This window comes from Cetorhinus maximus, chromosome 25 (genome assembly GCF_964194155.1).
Source record: "Cetorhinus maximus chromosome 25, sCetMax3.hap1.1, whole genome shotgun sequence".
Taxonomy (NCBI): Eukaryota; Metazoa; Chordata; class Chondrichthyes; order Lamniformes; family Cetorhinidae; genus Cetorhinus; species Cetorhinus maximus.
Window position 1 is genome coordinate 1579615 of NC_135903.1, and position 16108 is coordinate 1595722.

General features: G+C 42.1%; 3 protein-coding genes across 3 annotated transcripts; all 3 read right to left on the minus strand.

Moving 5' to 3' along the window:
- Positions 1 to 2119: 2119 nt before the first annotated feature.
- Positions 2120 to 3185, minus strand: LOC144667800 (heat shock protein beta-11-like). The gene has a single exon (XM_078529255.1). The coding sequence runs from the start codon at positions 2962 to 2964 to the stop codon at positions 2302 to 2304; it is 663 nt and encodes a 220-aa protein (XP_078385381.1). The 5' UTR covers positions 2965 to 3185; the 3' UTR covers positions 2120 to 2301.
- A 2582-nt stretch (positions 3186 to 5767) lies between these two features.
- LOC144667713 (heat shock protein beta-11-like) lies at positions 5768 to 6686 on the minus strand. Its single transcript, XM_078529167.1, has one exon. The coding sequence runs from the start codon at positions 6620 to 6622 to the stop codon at positions 5927 to 5929; it is 696 nt and encodes a 231-aa protein (XP_078385293.1). The 5' UTR covers positions 6623 to 6686; the 3' UTR covers positions 5768 to 5926.
- A 4550-nt stretch (positions 6687 to 11236) lies between these two features.
- LOC144667714 (heat shock protein 30C-like) lies at positions 11237 to 12528 on the minus strand. Its single transcript, XM_078529168.1, has one exon. It carries the CDS (start codon positions 12121 to 12123, stop codon positions 11476 to 11478), a length of 648 nt encoding a protein of 215 aa, XP_078385294.1. The 5' UTR covers positions 12124 to 12528; the 3' UTR covers positions 11237 to 11475.
- Between the last annotated feature and the right edge of the window lie 3580 nt (positions 12529 to 16108).

The window sequence follows — 16108 nt, forward strand, 5'->3', positions numbered from 1 at the left end:
CCAGCCTCGCTTTAATCAAGAATGACTTGACTCAGTGACACCCACTGGAGCCGTTCCAGAGACTTCTGGAATGTACTCAGCCAGTGAGGGAACAGATGGGAGGAACAATGTTAGTGAGTGACAGCCTAGCAGCAGGTATAGCAAGTGCAAGAAAGTGAGTTTCGTGAGGAGCCGATCTGTTTATGCGAATGAAATGTAAACTGATATTATGGGAGAAGGCTGAGTCCATCTTTAGCTTTCTATTTTTATTGATTTTGGCGATATTAAAGCGATTTTTAACTGTGTAATAGAGTGAAATTCAAATCTGTTTGTTTTCAGTGAAGTTCGGATTGAGATGTTAGTTCTGTTCTATTCATAATAACATGTTTAAAAATGAATTATTTACAGATAAAGCTGCTGTGCACTTTAAAGTTACTAAAATCTGTTGTCTGTTATGTGTTTTGATATGAGATTTTCAAATATTAAAAATTAATATAAATTACCGATTGATCTAGAACCATTTAACATTTTAACTAATAAATAAGCTGTGGCATTGCCCATGTATTCCACAACCTGTGATACGAATGTTGATGTTTCCCACTGTCCAGCATCAACCTGAACACACGAGCTGTTTGTCCGTCAGTATCATCCAGTAAATTTACTGAGGAAACATTACTGCTGCCTGTCTGCAAGAAATATTACACACCATACTGATACAGGAAGATACAGATCCCTTATTGAAATGTGCAAGATTCTTTGGGGATTGACAGGGTAGCTGGTGAGAGGATGATCCCCCTCAGGGGGAATCAGGAACTAGGTGGCAGTTTAAAAATAAGAGCTGTGCCATTCAAATGAAGATCAGGAGAAATTTCTTCTCTCAGAGGATCGCCAGTGTTCTCACTTTTCTTCCCCAGTGAGCAGTGTCAGGCTGGGTCATTGAATATATTCACAGCTGTTTGACAGATGTTTGACAGACAATGGAGTCAAGTGTTATGGGGGGACAGACAGGAAAATGGAGGTAAGGCCACAATCAGATCAGTCATGATCTAACTGAATGGTGAAGGAGGGGATCGTGGGGCAGAATGGCCTGCGCCTGTTCCTATTGCTAATGTTCTTATGTTCAGGGGGACAGGATCAGTAATATTATTTCACTGAAACTTTATACAAGTTGCTTACAATGCAACTAACTTTGCTTTTCCTCCCAGTTATTCATATTGAATAGATAACCCCAATGAAAGAGGATTCCACCATCTAGTAATTGAGTGGTGTCCAGTCTGGTGTCTGTGTTGGAAGATAAGCTGTTGTTGCTGCTCATTGTCAGGCTGCAGGGTAATACAGAGATTTGGTGCACTGGGTCTGTGCAATCATTTGATAAATGTTTTAACGAACTGAGTTCAATTTCAGACAGATCTTGACATAGAGAATTCTTTCTCTGGGTTTTAAATTAATTCTAGTTAATTCTAGTTAAAATGCCCTGAATTTTTGGGATGACAGGGAAATGCGCACTAGCTGCGCGAAACTTCCTGGGACTAAGACCCTGGAAGTGGAGCAAACGGTGTCAGGGGTCTGGGTGGGGAAGGTAGGGAAGGCCTGGGGAGTCGTGATGGGGGGGATCGGTCTCTCGGACGATAGGCCGGCAGGGGAGGGAGCACCAGAGATCACCAGGCACACAGGAGAGGGCACCTCCAGTCAGAAGGGGGCTTCTGATGTGAGACACCCACCAGCCCCCTTCCCACCCGAGATCAAAATCTCTTCATTCATGGATTTTCCCACCTGAGCTGTCATCAGCGCGCCAGCCTAAAGATTGAGGTTGGCAAGAAACGGCCCTTAACTGGCATTACGTGGCTACTGAAGGACCTTAACTGGGGCAAGGTCAGGTTTCTCCTCTGAGCCCCTGTCCGCCCCAGAGTAAAATTGCTGCAAGGTCGGTCCTCTCAGGAACCCAGAGGGAATCCGTCCATCCAATTACACGTTTCACCCCACCCCTACCTCAGAAACCGCTGGGCGTGGGGGAGTGTAACATGTTCGCCAATGTGTTTTTTTACAGAGCGTACAGGAAGTAAGTGTCTATTCTTTCAGTCGTTTAATATCGGTTTCTTTTTATGAAGTGAAAAAACAAAATCATCATTTTTTTCAAAAGCATTTATTGTTGAGAAAAAATATATAAAAATAATCCACATGAACGCGGCTAACAGCACAGTTCAAACATACAATATCAAAACAATTAATTTATACCATTATGCCTTCATAATATAGTCTCAGAAACTCATTTCTGCATATCACCCATTCTTACATCGTACAAAAGATAAATGTAATTGAGGATTAATTGTCCAAATTTACTTCCTGCTCTTCCTGGTTCCCCTCATCCTTCCCACTCTCCAGTTTGTGTGCCTCTTGGCCAGGATTTAGCTGGGGACTGGTTGTTGTATCCGAGGTGATGTTGACGGGCACGGTTCGTTCATTCACAGCTGGCAGTGCCAGGCGTGGGGCTTGAACCTTTAACCGACCGTCCTGTGACAAACAGCAGTTAAGAGCTTCAGCATCGACATCTTCTGGCAGCTGAAATTCTCTTCTCAACTCTTCATATTTGTAGCTGGAAGAGCCGCTGCCATCATCAGTTTTCTTCTCATGTTTTCCTGTCACCAGCACTTTTCTTCCAAGTACTTTCACATTCAGTTCTTCTGGGGAGAATCGCTGGACATCCAGGGACAGAGAAAAGCCATTTCCCTCCTTGTCCTCTGATTGTCTTTTACCTTCTTCATTATCATCAGGTCTGTTGTCCTGATTTCTTGGTTTTTCCTCCCAAAATTCTTTTGCCAGCTCCTCAAGAACTCGCTCCATGAAGTTCATGCTCTTTCTCGCTTCTTCCACCTGTTTCCACATGTTGCATTCAAGCGGCTCCCAGACCCTGTGTGGAACAGGCCACAATGTGTACACAGGCTGCTGGCACAGACGTGAAGGGTGGAAAGCCCGACAGCTCAGCATTCTCTCTGCCTCTTCTCTCACTTCTCTCAAACTGACTGATGTGAACTCCCAGTCTTCAGTCTTTGATCTGCTGCAGCACTCAGAACACACGCCTTATATATTCTACTCCCAGAAACCCAGACATTTCCAGAATGAACTCAACTTTGCTGGGTTTATGACACGTGAGCTGAAAATAAATGACATCTCATCCCAGCCTTGCTTTAAACAAGAATGACTCGACTCAGTGACACCCACTGGAGCCGTTCCAGAGACTTCTGGAATGTACTCAGCCAGTGAGGGAATAGATGGGAGGAACAATGTTAGTGAGTGACAGCCTAGCAGCAGGTATAGCAAGTGCAGGAAAGTGAGTTTCGTGAGGAGCCGGATCTGTTTGTCCTAATGAAATGTAAACTGATTTTGTGAGGGAATGATGAATCATTCTGGCTTTCTAGTATTGCTCTTTTCAATGGTTTTTGCGATACTAAAGTGATATTTAACGATGTAAAAGAGTGAAATTCAAATCAGGTTCGTTTAAGTGAAGTTCGGATCAAGGCTTTGGTTCCGTTCTATTCGTAATGACATATGTTTAAAAATGGAATAGTTACAGATAAAGCTGCTGTGCACTTCAAAGTTACTAAAACCTGTTGTCTGTTGTGTTTTGACATGAGATTTTCAAATATTAAAAATTAATATAAATTACCGATTGATCTAGAATCTCAGCTCAAAATGAGGCCATTCGGTCCACCATGTCTGTATCAGCGCTTTGGAAGTGCTATCCAATTACTCCCAACTCCCCTGCTCTTTCGCCAAAACTCTGCAAATTATTTCTTTGCCGGTATATATCCTTTTCCATTTTGGATGTTGCTATTTAAGTTTTCACATCTTCCATTCCAGTACCAGAAAAGCACACAAATCAAAACTGCTTGTCTTCCCTCTGGTCTCTTCACGGATAAAATCAACATTGATAACATATTGTCGATGAAATATAGCAATGTGTTAACTTTCTACTGTATTATATTAAATTCCTAAAAATGAATGGTCTATCATTAATGTTGTTGCAAAGCTCCTAACTTCCTAAATTGTTAACTGACAGTTTCCATCATACACAAGAATGTCCTCCAATCTGCAAAATAAATCTTTATTCCCAAGGTATCTTGGCAGCATTGTGATGAAATGGATTCCAGATTCAATATAAGTTTATAGCCTGATTTTACATTTTTACACCATTTAACATTTTAACTAATAAATAAGCTGTGGCGTTGCCCATGTATTCCACAACCTGTGATACGATTGTTGATGTTTCCCACTGTCCAGCATCAACCTAAACACACGAGCTGTTTGTCTGTCAGTATCATACAGTAAATTCACTGAGGGAACATTACTGCTGAGAGACACTGCAAGAAATATTACACACCATACAGATCCAGTCAGATACAGATCTCTTCTTGAAATGTGTAAGATTTTGTGGGGCTGGACAGGGTAGATGCTGAAAGGATGCTCCCCCTCATGGGGTCACCAGGAACCATGTGGAGGATTAAAAATAGGAGCTGTGCAATTTAAGATGAAGATGAAGCAAAATTTCTTCTCTCAGAGAGTCGTTACTGTTCGAAATTTTCTTCCCCAGAGACCAGTGGAGACTGGGTCATTGAATATATTCAAAGCTGTTTGACAGATGTTTGATTGACAATGAATTCAAGTGTTATGGGGGGACAGACAGGAAAATGGAGGTAAGGCCACAATCAGATCAGTCATGATCTAATTGAATGGTGAAGGAGGGGATCGTGGGGCAGAATGGCCTACGCCTGTTCCTATTCTTTATGTTCTTATGTTCAGGGGGACAGAATCAGTAATATTATTTCACTGAAACTTTATACAAGTTGCTTACAATGCAACTAACTTTGCTTTTCCTCCCAGTTATTCATATTGAATAGATAACCCCAATGAAAGAGGATTCCACCATCCAGTAATTGAGTGGTGTCCAGTCTGGTGTCTGTGTTGGAAGATAAGCTGTTGTTGCTGCTCATTGTCAGGCTGCAGGGTAATACAGAGATTTGGTGCACTGGGTCTGTGCAATCATTTGATATATGTTTTAATGAACTGAGTTCAATTTCAGACAGATCTTGACATAGAGAATTCTTTCTCTGGGTTTTAAATTAATTCTAGTTAAAATGCCCTGAATTTTTGGGATGACAGGGAAAGGCGCACTAGCTGCATGAAGATTCCTGGGACTAAGATCCTGCAAGTGAAGCAAATGGTGTCAGGGGTCCGGGTGGGGAAGGTAGGGAAGGCCTGGGGAGTCGCGATGGGGGTAATCGGGCTCTCAGACAATAGGCTGGCAGGGGAGGGAGGTCCAGAGGGCACCAGGCCCACAGGAGAGGGCACCTCCAGTCAGAAGGGGACTTCTGATGTGAGTCACCCACCAGCCCCCTTCCCACCCGAGATCAAAATCTCTTCATTCACGGGTTTTCCCACCTGAGCTGTCATCAGCGCGCCAGCCAAAAGATTGAGGTTGGCAAGAAACAGCCCTGAACTGGCATTAAGGGCCTTAGCTGGGGTGAGACCAGGCTTCCACTCTGAACCCATGCCCGACCCAGCATAAAATCAGTGAAAGGTCAGGGCAGGCAGGACCCGAAGGGAATCCGTCCATCCAATTACACGCTCCCCCCCCACCCCACCCCACACACACCGTCTCAGCTCCCGCTGGGCATGGAGGAGCTTAAAATTCTGGCCAATGTGGTTTGTTTTTACTGAGTGTAAAGGAAGTAAGTGTCTAGTTTTTCAGTTTAATTTGTTATGAAGTGAAAAAGCGAAATCATCATTGTTTTCAAAAGTATTTATTGTTCCAATATAAATATATATAAAAATAATCCATATGAACGCTGCTAACAACACAGTTCAAACATACAATATCAAAACAATTAATTTTCAACATAATGCCTTCATATCATAGTCTCAGAAACTCATTTCTGCAAATAAACCATTCTTACATTGTACAAAAGTTAACTGTAAATGAGTTTTGATTGTCCATTTTTCCTTCCTCCTCTTCCTTGTTCCCCTCATCCTTCCCACTCTCCAGTTTCGGTGCCAATTGGCCAGGATTTAGCCGGGGACTGGTTGTTGTATCCGAGGTGATGTTGACGGGCACGGTTCGTTCATTCACAGCTGGCAGTGCCAGGCGTGGGGCTTGAACCTTTAACCGACCGTCCTGTGACAAACAGCAGTTAAGAGCTTCAGCATCGACATCTTCTGGCAGCTGAAATTCTCTCCTCAACTCTTCATATTTGTAGCTGGAAGAGCCGCTGCCATCATCACTTTTCTTCTCGTGTTTTCCTGTCACCAGCACTTTTCTTCCAAGTACTTTCACATTCAGTTCTTCTGGAGAGAATCGCTGGACATCCAGGGACAGGGAAAAGCCATCTCCCTCCTTGTCCTCTGATTGTCTTTTACCTTCTTCATTATCATCAGGTCTCTTGTCCTGATTTCTTGGTTTTTCCTCCCAAAATTCTTTTGCCAGCTCCTCAAGAACTCGCTCCATGAAGTTCATGCTCTTTCTCGCTTCTTCCACCTCTTTCCACGTGTTGCATTCAAGCGGCTCCCAGACCCTGTGTGGAACAGGCCACAATGTGTACACAGGCTGCTGGCACCGACGTGAAGGGTGGAAAGCCCGACAGCTCAGCATTGTCTCTGCCTCTTCTCTCACTTCTCTCAAACCGACTGATGTGAACTCCCAGTCTGCAGACTCTGATCTGCTGCAGCACTCAGAACACACACCTTATATATTCTACTCCCAGAAACCCAGACATTTCCAGAATGAACTCAACTTTGCTGGGTTTATGACACGTGAACTGAAAATAAATGACATCTCATTCCAGCCTCGCTTTAATCAAGAATGACTTGACTCAGTGACACCCACTGGAGCCGTTCCAGAGACTTCTGGAATGTACTCAGCCAGTGAGGGAACAGATGGGAGGAACAATGTTAGTGAGTGACAGCCTAGCAGCAGGTATAGCAAGTGCAAGAAAGTGAGTTTCGTGAGGAGCCGGATCTGTTTATGCGAATGAAATATAAACTGATATTCTGGGAGAATGCTGAGCCCATCTTTGGCTTTCTAGTATTGCGACTTTTAGTGATTTTGGTGATATTAAAGTGATTTTTAACTGTGTAATAGAGTGAAATTCAAATCTGTTTGTTTTAAGTGAAGTTCGGATCGAGGTATTCGTTCTGTTCTATTCATAATAACATGTTGAAAAATGGATTATTTACAGATAAAGCTGCTGTGCACTTCTAAGTTACTAAAACCTGTTGTCTGTATTGTGTTTTGATATGAGATTTTCAAATATTAAAAATTAATATAAATTACCGGTTGATCTAGAGGAGTACATTTAATTGCAGTTGAAACTGGGATTTTAGCCAGCCTCCAGTTTCCCAAAGGTGGCAGGGCCAGTTTAAGTGCCTGGAGGCAGGCACCCTTCAGCTAGGCCAGGGGGCCATCTCTCCAGGCAGGCCTAGAGGCCCTTTCTGCCTGTGTGGGTGCAGGAGCATCCACAGGCCACCCTGTAGCAGGCCCCCTATAGTGGAGGCCTGGTGGCTGAATCTATTTTTCAATTAAAGGTATAAAGAAGTTGGAAAACCTCCGTGTTGAAGCACCGACTCCCTTATGTACCTTCTAATGCAGCTGCTGTTTCTCTGATTGGCCCTCCAGCTTTGAGAGGCCCACCTGCCATCCTTAATTGGATGACGAACCTGCCCTTTGGCCATCAATTGTCTGTGCTGGTGAAAATCAGAGGTCAATGACTGTTTCCCCTAGGCCCCCTGAGTTTGGACAGTCCCGGCCTCTGTTTCCTGCCTCCAGATGGAAAATCCAGACCACAGAATTATAGCACAGAGGAGGCCATTTGCCCCATCATGCCTGTGCCAGCTCTTTGAAAGAACTGTCCAATTTAGTCCCATGCCCCGGCTTTAATCCCATAATCCTGCAAATTAGTTCCCTTCAAATAAAGCGCAATTGGCTTTTGAAAGTTCCTATGGAATCTGATTCCACCACCCTTTCAGGTAGTGCATTCCACATATAACAACTCTTGCGGAAAAGAAATTCTCCTCCGTTCACCTTGAGTTCTTTTGTTAATTATTTAAATCTGACAGCTATGTTACTGATCCACTTGCTTGCGGAACCAACTTCTCCTGACTTGCTTTCTCTAAAAGGCGTTCATAATTCTGAACACTATTAGGTCTTCACTTGATTTTCACTACCCTAATTGGACTCGAAATGTTAACTGTTTCTCTCTTCACAGATGCCGCCAGGCTTGTTGGGTTTGTCCAGCACTTTCTGTTTTTATTTCAGATCATCAGCATCTGCAGTATTTTGCTTTTATAAGCATCCTCATCCTGGTAAATCTCTATATCCTCTCCCAAGGCCTTCACAGCTAAGGAGAACAATTCCAGCTTCTCCAATCTTTCCACATAACCAAATTTTCTCAGAAAGTGCTGGACAAACCCAGAAAGTCTGGCAGTACCTGTGGAGGGAGAAACAGTTAACATTTCGCGTCCAATTGGACTTGAAATGTTAACTCTGTTTCTCTCTTCACAGATGCTGCCAGGCTTGTTGGGTTTGTCCAACACTTTCTGTTTTCATTTAAGATCGTCAGCATCTGCAGTATTTTTCTTTTACAAGCATCCTCATCCTGGTAAATCTCTATATCCTCTCCCAAGGCCTTCACATCTTTCCTCTAGTTTGCTACCCAGAATGGTACACAATATTCTAGCTGAGGCCTAACCAGTGAATTGTAAATGTTTAATATGACTTTGTATTCAGTGCCCCTATTTACAAAGTTAAGTATCCGATATACTTTCTTAACTGCCTTATCAAAGTGCCCTGCCACTTTCAAGGATATGTGAAGACGCACCCGCAAGTTCCTCTGCTCCTGTATCCTCACAAATTGATGCCATTTAGATTATACTTTCTTTCTGTGTTGTTCCTCTCAAAGTTCATCGCTTCACACTTCACCATATTAAATTTCATTTGTCTATGTCCCCCGAAGATCTGATACTACCCTGCTCACTATTTACTACATTGACAAGTTTTACATTACCTACAGACTTCAAAATTGTACTCCCTATACCCAGCTCCAGGTAGGTCATTTATATATCACAAGAAATTAAGCAATGGACCTTCTTCTCTCCTGGGTCTTCAATGTATAGATCTCTCCAGCCAGAAAAATATCCATTTACTCCAATTCTCTGTTTCCTATTCCTTAGCTAATTACGCACCCAAGTTTCCACTGTCCTTTAATGCCATGTGCTTCTATTTTCCATATAAGTCTGTCATGTGGTATTTGATCAAATGTCTTTTAGAAGTCCATACATACAACATCTACTGCAACTTTCATCCACTTTTTCTTTTACTTCATTAAAGAGCGCAATTGGTTTAGTCACACAATTTGCCTTTGATAAACCTATGCTGGCTGTCCCTTATTAATTCATACTTCTCCAAGAGAGAATTAATTTTGTCCTTGACATTCACTGAACTTTCATTCAATTGTCACCAGGGCCACTTATTTCCAACTACAGACATCGCCTACGCCAGTCTTCCTGCTACTAAACCTCTCCTTTAATTTCTTGCTACCTTCTAGTCTTGATTTATCTAATCTCTTGTTTGTGGCCTCGTAGCCCTTAAACTCCAAATCATCCAAAATTCAAACATGCATATTAGTTTACACACCACATGCCCATCACAAACATCCTTGCTGGCCTACACTAGCTGCCCATCCCACAACACATTGCCCTTAAGATCCTTAAATTTGTTTCTCAAATTCCTGAGTGTCCTTGCACCCCCTCCTCCATCCCCGCAATTACCTCTGGTCTTAGATCCCATGAATTTTTCATCATTTGGCCATTGTTTAGTGCATTGCTCTCCCTGCCACTGAAAGCAGAACCTACAGCTAACTCTGTCGCTCCCTCAGCTGTACTGACTCCCCACTTCTCTTGCCTGCTATAAAAACCATGTCAAAATTTATCTTTCTTAAAAGCCTTTCAGACACTGCTACTCATGTCTACCCGTTACTGACCGTTCCCTTTATCTTTATCTATTATTTTCTCCTGGCATGTGCCTAGGGATGTTTCTACAATAAAGCCACTCTCAAAATGCAAGTTATACATAAATATATACGTTTTGCCCCCTCCCCCTGCACCCCCACCTCCCCATCTCTATGAAGTAATAATTCAGCGTTAGCAGTACACCAAAGGATTACACCAGGCTCATTCTACATCCATTAAGGTTGTATTGGGGCCTGGACTTAATATTCTGTGAAACAAACTATTGAAGAAGTAACTGACATCTCTCTCACATGGCTGTATCTTATCACTCTGTCCATCAATAAAATATTGTTACCGATTTTGTTAGCAAAATGTGTGTTAATTTGTGCCAGTGCTTTTAATATGTTAATCTTATAGGATCTATTACTCCGCCCCGCCCAATGTCATGCACATGAAGGAGTCACCGTACACTCCAAATGAGCAAGAAGTCACTTCCAGGATTCTGAGCTAATTTCTTTCCAGTCATATGACCAGAACAGGAGTTGTGCAGTGAGTGTTTGGCTGCTTGTGGTGTCACTTTAGAGTCTGGAGTGTAAAGCAGCCATTCAGAAAATGAGCACATAGCAACTGCCCAATAATCTCTGCTTCAGTTAGTACCCAACTTTTCTGAAAACATTTCTGAAGATATGAGAATTCAACAAATCAGAGATGTATTATAAATGTTTGTACTTCTAGTCTTTCACTTTTGAGTGTTCTGTAAAATGAGATTAACCCACTGAAGCTCATCCCTTTAGTTCTCAAGTTCTTTCATTACTGCATCCAACTAGATTTTAAGCATCTCTAATGTTGTTGTTTCTGTGTTTAATTAACTTTTGCTAATTTAATTTCATGACCCATTGGTCCTATTTTCCAGGTTTACCTTCAAATAATATTTTAGGTGTGCTATCAACATAATGTAATATTTTATGTACAATTGATTAAAGTTGGTAGCTATATTCTCCTTCTGAGAATTTAATCTACTCATCTTGCACAGACTCCTGACCAGAAATCGGTATAACAGCAAACCTGTGTCTACTTTAGATTAAACAGATAAACCAAGTGAGAAAGATCACATTCATTCACTACCAGGAAGGAATATTTTGGAAACAAGTTCCAGTTGCCAGTCGTTATGAAATGGTAGGTTTACCCAGGCAGCAAGTTGGGCAGAATTATCTCCCTTTGAGTTGTAAAATTCAATGAAATACCTGTAGCCATAGACATGTACATCCAATAATTTCATTTTATTGAGTTGACAAATTGAATCATAGATCATTTCTCAAAGGTTCAATGTTTTAACAAAAAGGGAAAAAATAGGTAGTTATCTACAGTAATGGGACATTGAATATCAGCTTTTCAACATTATGACACCCATTTCACATGTGCTCACATCTGGCAATATTTTGTTGTTCTTTATAACTACAAAAATTCAGTGTAACTAAGTCTTAAGATGTCTATTTTGTTTCAGCCTTTCTTGTTCCCTTCAAGATTCCCGCTCTCCTGTTTCTGTGCCTCTTGTGCCTCTTGGCCAGGATTTAGCCGGGGACTGGTTGTTGTATCCGAGGTGATGTTGATGGGCACAACTCGTTCATTCACAGCTGGCAGTGCCAAGCGTGGGCCTTGAACATTTAACCGACCGTCCTGTGACAAACAGCAGTTAAGAGCTTCAGCATCGACATCTTCTGGCAGCTGAAATTCTCTCCTCAACTCTTCATATTTGTAGCTGTAAGAGCCACTGCCATCATTGCTCTTCTTCTCGTGTTTTCCTGTCACCAGCACTTTTCTTCCAAGTAATTTCACATTCAGTTCTTCTGGGGAGAATTGCTGGACATCCAGGGACAGAGAAAAGCCATCTCCATCCTTGTCTCCTGAGTGTTTTTTACCTTCTTTGTTATCAGGTTTGTTGTCCTGATTTCTTGGTTTTTCCTCCCAAAATTCTTTTGCCAGCTCCTCAAGAACTCGATCCATGAAGTTCATGCTCTTTCTTGCTTCTTCCATAAGTTTCCACATGTTGCATTCAAGCGGCTCCCAGACCCTGTGTGGAACAGGCCACAATGTGTACACAGGCTGCTGGCACCGACGTGAAGGGTGGAAAGCCCGACAGCTCAGCATTGTCTCTGCCTCTTCTCTCACTTCTCTCAAACCGACTGATGTGAACTCCCAGTCTTCAGTCTCTGATCTGCTGCAGCACTCAGAACACACGCCTTATATATTCTACTCCCAGAAACCCAGACATTTCCAGAATGAACTCAACTTTGCTGGGTTCATGACATGGGAGCTGAAAATAAATGACGTCTCATCTCATCCTTGATTTAAACAAGAATGATTCAGCTCAGTGACACCGTTGTGTATTTTAGAGACTTCTGGAATTACCTTATCCAAGTGGCATTTGTTGGATGGGTGCCAGCAATCCTGTGCTAACATTGTATTACATGTTATGAAACAGTAATTAGTCCTAATTTTTGGTTATTTATTGGAGGGCAAATCATACAAATAAATACTGAAAAGTGCCTGGTGAAATTGAAATGTTTAACAGGCTGTGGGCAGGTAAGTGAAGTTCTTGACCATGGTACTGTGGCTGATAGGACCAACCCCTTATTTAGATACTTGGCAATTTTTGTAACTGCATAATCATGTGGTACATAGACACTTGTTGACCTAATCACTCAATAATAAATTCCAGCCATCTACAAATTTACCCTGATAGCATTTCGTTTCACTTAGTGCTTGACTATTAATTGCACTGTAGAGGAACAGCAGGTCAGAAATAGGCCAGCAAACGGCACATCAGAATAAATGTAGATCATGACACTCTATTTCACCTTGTCGAGGACAGTAAAACCAATACATGACCTGCGTTTGAAGGGGGTGGGAGTAGGGAATGGAAAATTATTGTGTGTAAGTATTTCAGTGAGCGAGTGGTCATTGATGGAATCGATACCCTAAGAAGATGGTGGAAGCAAAAGAAAGAATTGCATTTATATAGGACTTTTCACAAACACTGGAGCCATAAAAGAGCAGGCGGGCTTACTTAGCTGGAGAACTAGAGACATGATGTCTGCACTCCTGGCAAAGAGAAAGTTTTGTTTTTGGGAGTTAGACCTAAATTAGTTTAAAAGCATTCAACGAACCCTGTAAGACTACATTGTCATGGAGATGGGCGAAGCTTAAGGTTCTCTGGTTTCAATTTATCTATGATTCCTGGGAGAGGTAGTTGGTTGCAGTTTAAACCTCATGTGGTTTACAGCTAACAGAGAAGCCCTGGGAGCTGAGGTGACCGAAGGTTGCTGGTTTGGTGCTGGGGACAGTTAGGGCTCAGGAGAATCCAGAGGGCCATATAGCTTGGAACAGCCAGGAGACTATAGTTCAGAAAATCCCAAAGGGCAATGCCAGCTTAGTGAAGCTAGCAGTCTGCAAGAGTTGGAATTGTGCCGTTAATTAGAGGCAGGAGTCCGGCTTTATGAATTCGATGGAACGCAGTCTCAGGAGAAAAGATTGAACCATCGGGAGGCAGAGTTTTAACAAGATTTTGTTACTCGCAGTGGTCACTGAAGTCTGGGTGGATTGCTGAGAAATCCGTGGGATCTGTCCATTCGCACCTGCTATTCAATGTTCAGTGTGGTGTGCTCGACCACAGTTTGCTTGTTAATTCATATTTAACTCATGCTAACTCTGAAGGTTAGAGTATACAATAGATATTGTAAATTGTTTTACAGATTTTGTATATTAAGTTTATTTTGTTTGATTAAAACTGTGAAATCTTGTGGCTTTATTCCCCTAGTGAGTAACTGGGATTTCAAAGTTAGAGCAAGATTAACATGGAGGTCCATAGTTGCCAATGGCCTCTGAAAAGAGGAGCTACCTCAGAAGACGCGCTGAAGGACCCCCCCAGATGTCTCCATGCAAGGGCTGCCTGGGATGTTCAAACTTCCGACGGCAATTATCCTGCAGTGAGAACCATCTGAGGCTCCGATTTAATTCGCAGTCTTTGGATGATTCCGACTGTCTTAGCAGGATAGTTACCCAGGGCAAGTTAGAAGAATTAAAACCATTTCTAACTCCTGGGTAACTATAGTACCAAGCCCCCACCCCCACTGGACCCACTGACTGACCCTCCCACCCCCGCGACTACACTCCCACGACCACCCCTGACCTACTGACTAGACTCCCGACCCATCCTACCGCCCGACTGACCTTTGAACCCCACCAACCAATCCAACCCCCAACCGACCACTTGACCCTCCCAACCCATCCTACTCACCACCCCCATCCTACCCACTTACCTTCACCCTGGCTTCTCAAAGTAGCTGGACCTTTTAACTTACCTGGTTTAAGGGGCATGGCTTCCTTTCCTTCAATTCTGTTGTCCTAGATTGAAGGCCTCGGGAACCCACTGCACTGCATTTTTCTGAGGAGGCCCGAGTCTGAAGGTCGGGCGCAAAATGTGCAGGAACATTCCAATGTAAATAGAAGTGGAGCAGAGTGGCAATCCAACCCTGATTGCCACTCCACGTAAGCTCTAGCCCTTTGTCTACTTCCAACAAAAAGTTACTGGGCCCTCACCAGATCGTAACAGACGAGAGTGACAACGAGCCACAGCTGACACCCAACATAGTGGTTAATATTGCTTCATTCAAATACAGAGGAGAATATAAAAAAATTGAGATACACTATGAGTAATCGGAGATATGACATGCAGTTAAGTAATATGCTTAGGATAATGGTGACTTTGGATATAAGATTCCCAATGCTCTCCACCACTAGGATTTTCCTTGTATCATATTGTAGACTAATCGATACTGATTTCTATCATTAGTCGACAACTGCTCCATTATCTTTGTATCCTGTGATTACCAGGATGATCAAAGGCAAACTAAATGGGCCTTCGTCTTTTTCCATCCAACAATTCCTGTTCTGACACGAGCCTTTGGGATGCTGCGCAGTTTAGAGGAGCTACATTAAATAATAAGACCTCAATAATAATAATCTTTGAATTATTGCCTGAGCTATTTGCAAATTGGTATACAGATCAGAATTAACATATGGCTAAAGGATTGATGTGGGAAAAGAGGGGTGGGTTCCTTTTAATGAGATGCTGGCAAGTATTGAACAGTCATATTTTCTTTCATTCAATACTGTCTGTAACTGGTAAGCACCTGTATAGATAGAGGTGTCAGTCCCATGAGTAAATAGAACAGAGTATGCTTAGGTCAGTAGAGGAAAGAGTTTTGCAAATCAGATGCTCTACAAATGATACTGCAATCACTGAAGATGTTTTAGTGCAAAATCCAACTGTTCTGAAAACATCCTCTTGCAAAGCTAATAGTAGCAATGTAAAGGCAACAAAAATGTATCATCACTGAACATGAAGCAATGTCATGATACTGAAAGTAAGGAAGGAGGGAGATTAAAAAAAATAAAGATTTGGTGATAGGAATGCACAAAAAGAAATGTTCCACGGTTCAAGTCTTCAGCCTTTTTTGAATTGCCAGGTTGCTTGGACAGCCGATAGTTCCCCATTGCTTTCTCCATGGAAAAACCTCAGTCAATGGTGTCAACTTGCCAACCAATCAGCACCCCTTTCTCCTGTATAAATTGTTGCTATAGTTTGAAATTTAGCACTCTTTGCATTTGGCCTAATGAGCGCAAAGCAAAAAGCTTTGGCAACATATCTCTTTTCAGCAATATTCAAAAAAGTATGTATGATAATGGTTTATAGCTACAAATATGAAAAGTAGGAATGAATCTGTCATAACAAGACTAATTAGTCAGAACAAGTCTTTTATATGTGCAAGTAGTGTGCTGGTACTGATTGCAATGTAATTCAATCTCTATTTTGTTGCCATGCATTGTCATTTTAATACTTTCAAATCCCGACACCCATATTTAGATTGTATAATTGCCCAAGTAAACTTGTCACATTAATTACACCCTCCTGCCTCAGAGCTTCAGCAAGACAAGTTTACAGAGGCAGTATCCATTATAAATATGGAAAAGGAATTTATAATGCAAATTAGCTCAAATTTTTCAGTTATAAATTATAGGACAGGAATGATTCAGGAAATTAGTAAACACTGCAGCATGGAACCTCCCTCAT

Bases quoted from the DNA above. Each gene is read 5' to 3' on its own strand.
- LOC144667713 (XM_078529167.1), bottom strand. From the start codon at position 6,622: ATGCTGAGCTGTCGGGCTTTCCACCCTTCACGTCGGTGCCAGCAGCCT.
- LOC144667714 (XM_078529168.1), bottom strand. From the start codon at position 12,123: ATGCTGAGCTGTCGGGCTTTCCACCCTTCACGTCGGTGCCAGCAGCCT.
- LOC144667800 (XM_078529255.1), bottom strand. From the start codon at position 2,964: ATGCTGAGCTGTCGGGCTTTCCACCCTTCACGTCTGTGCCAGCAGCCT.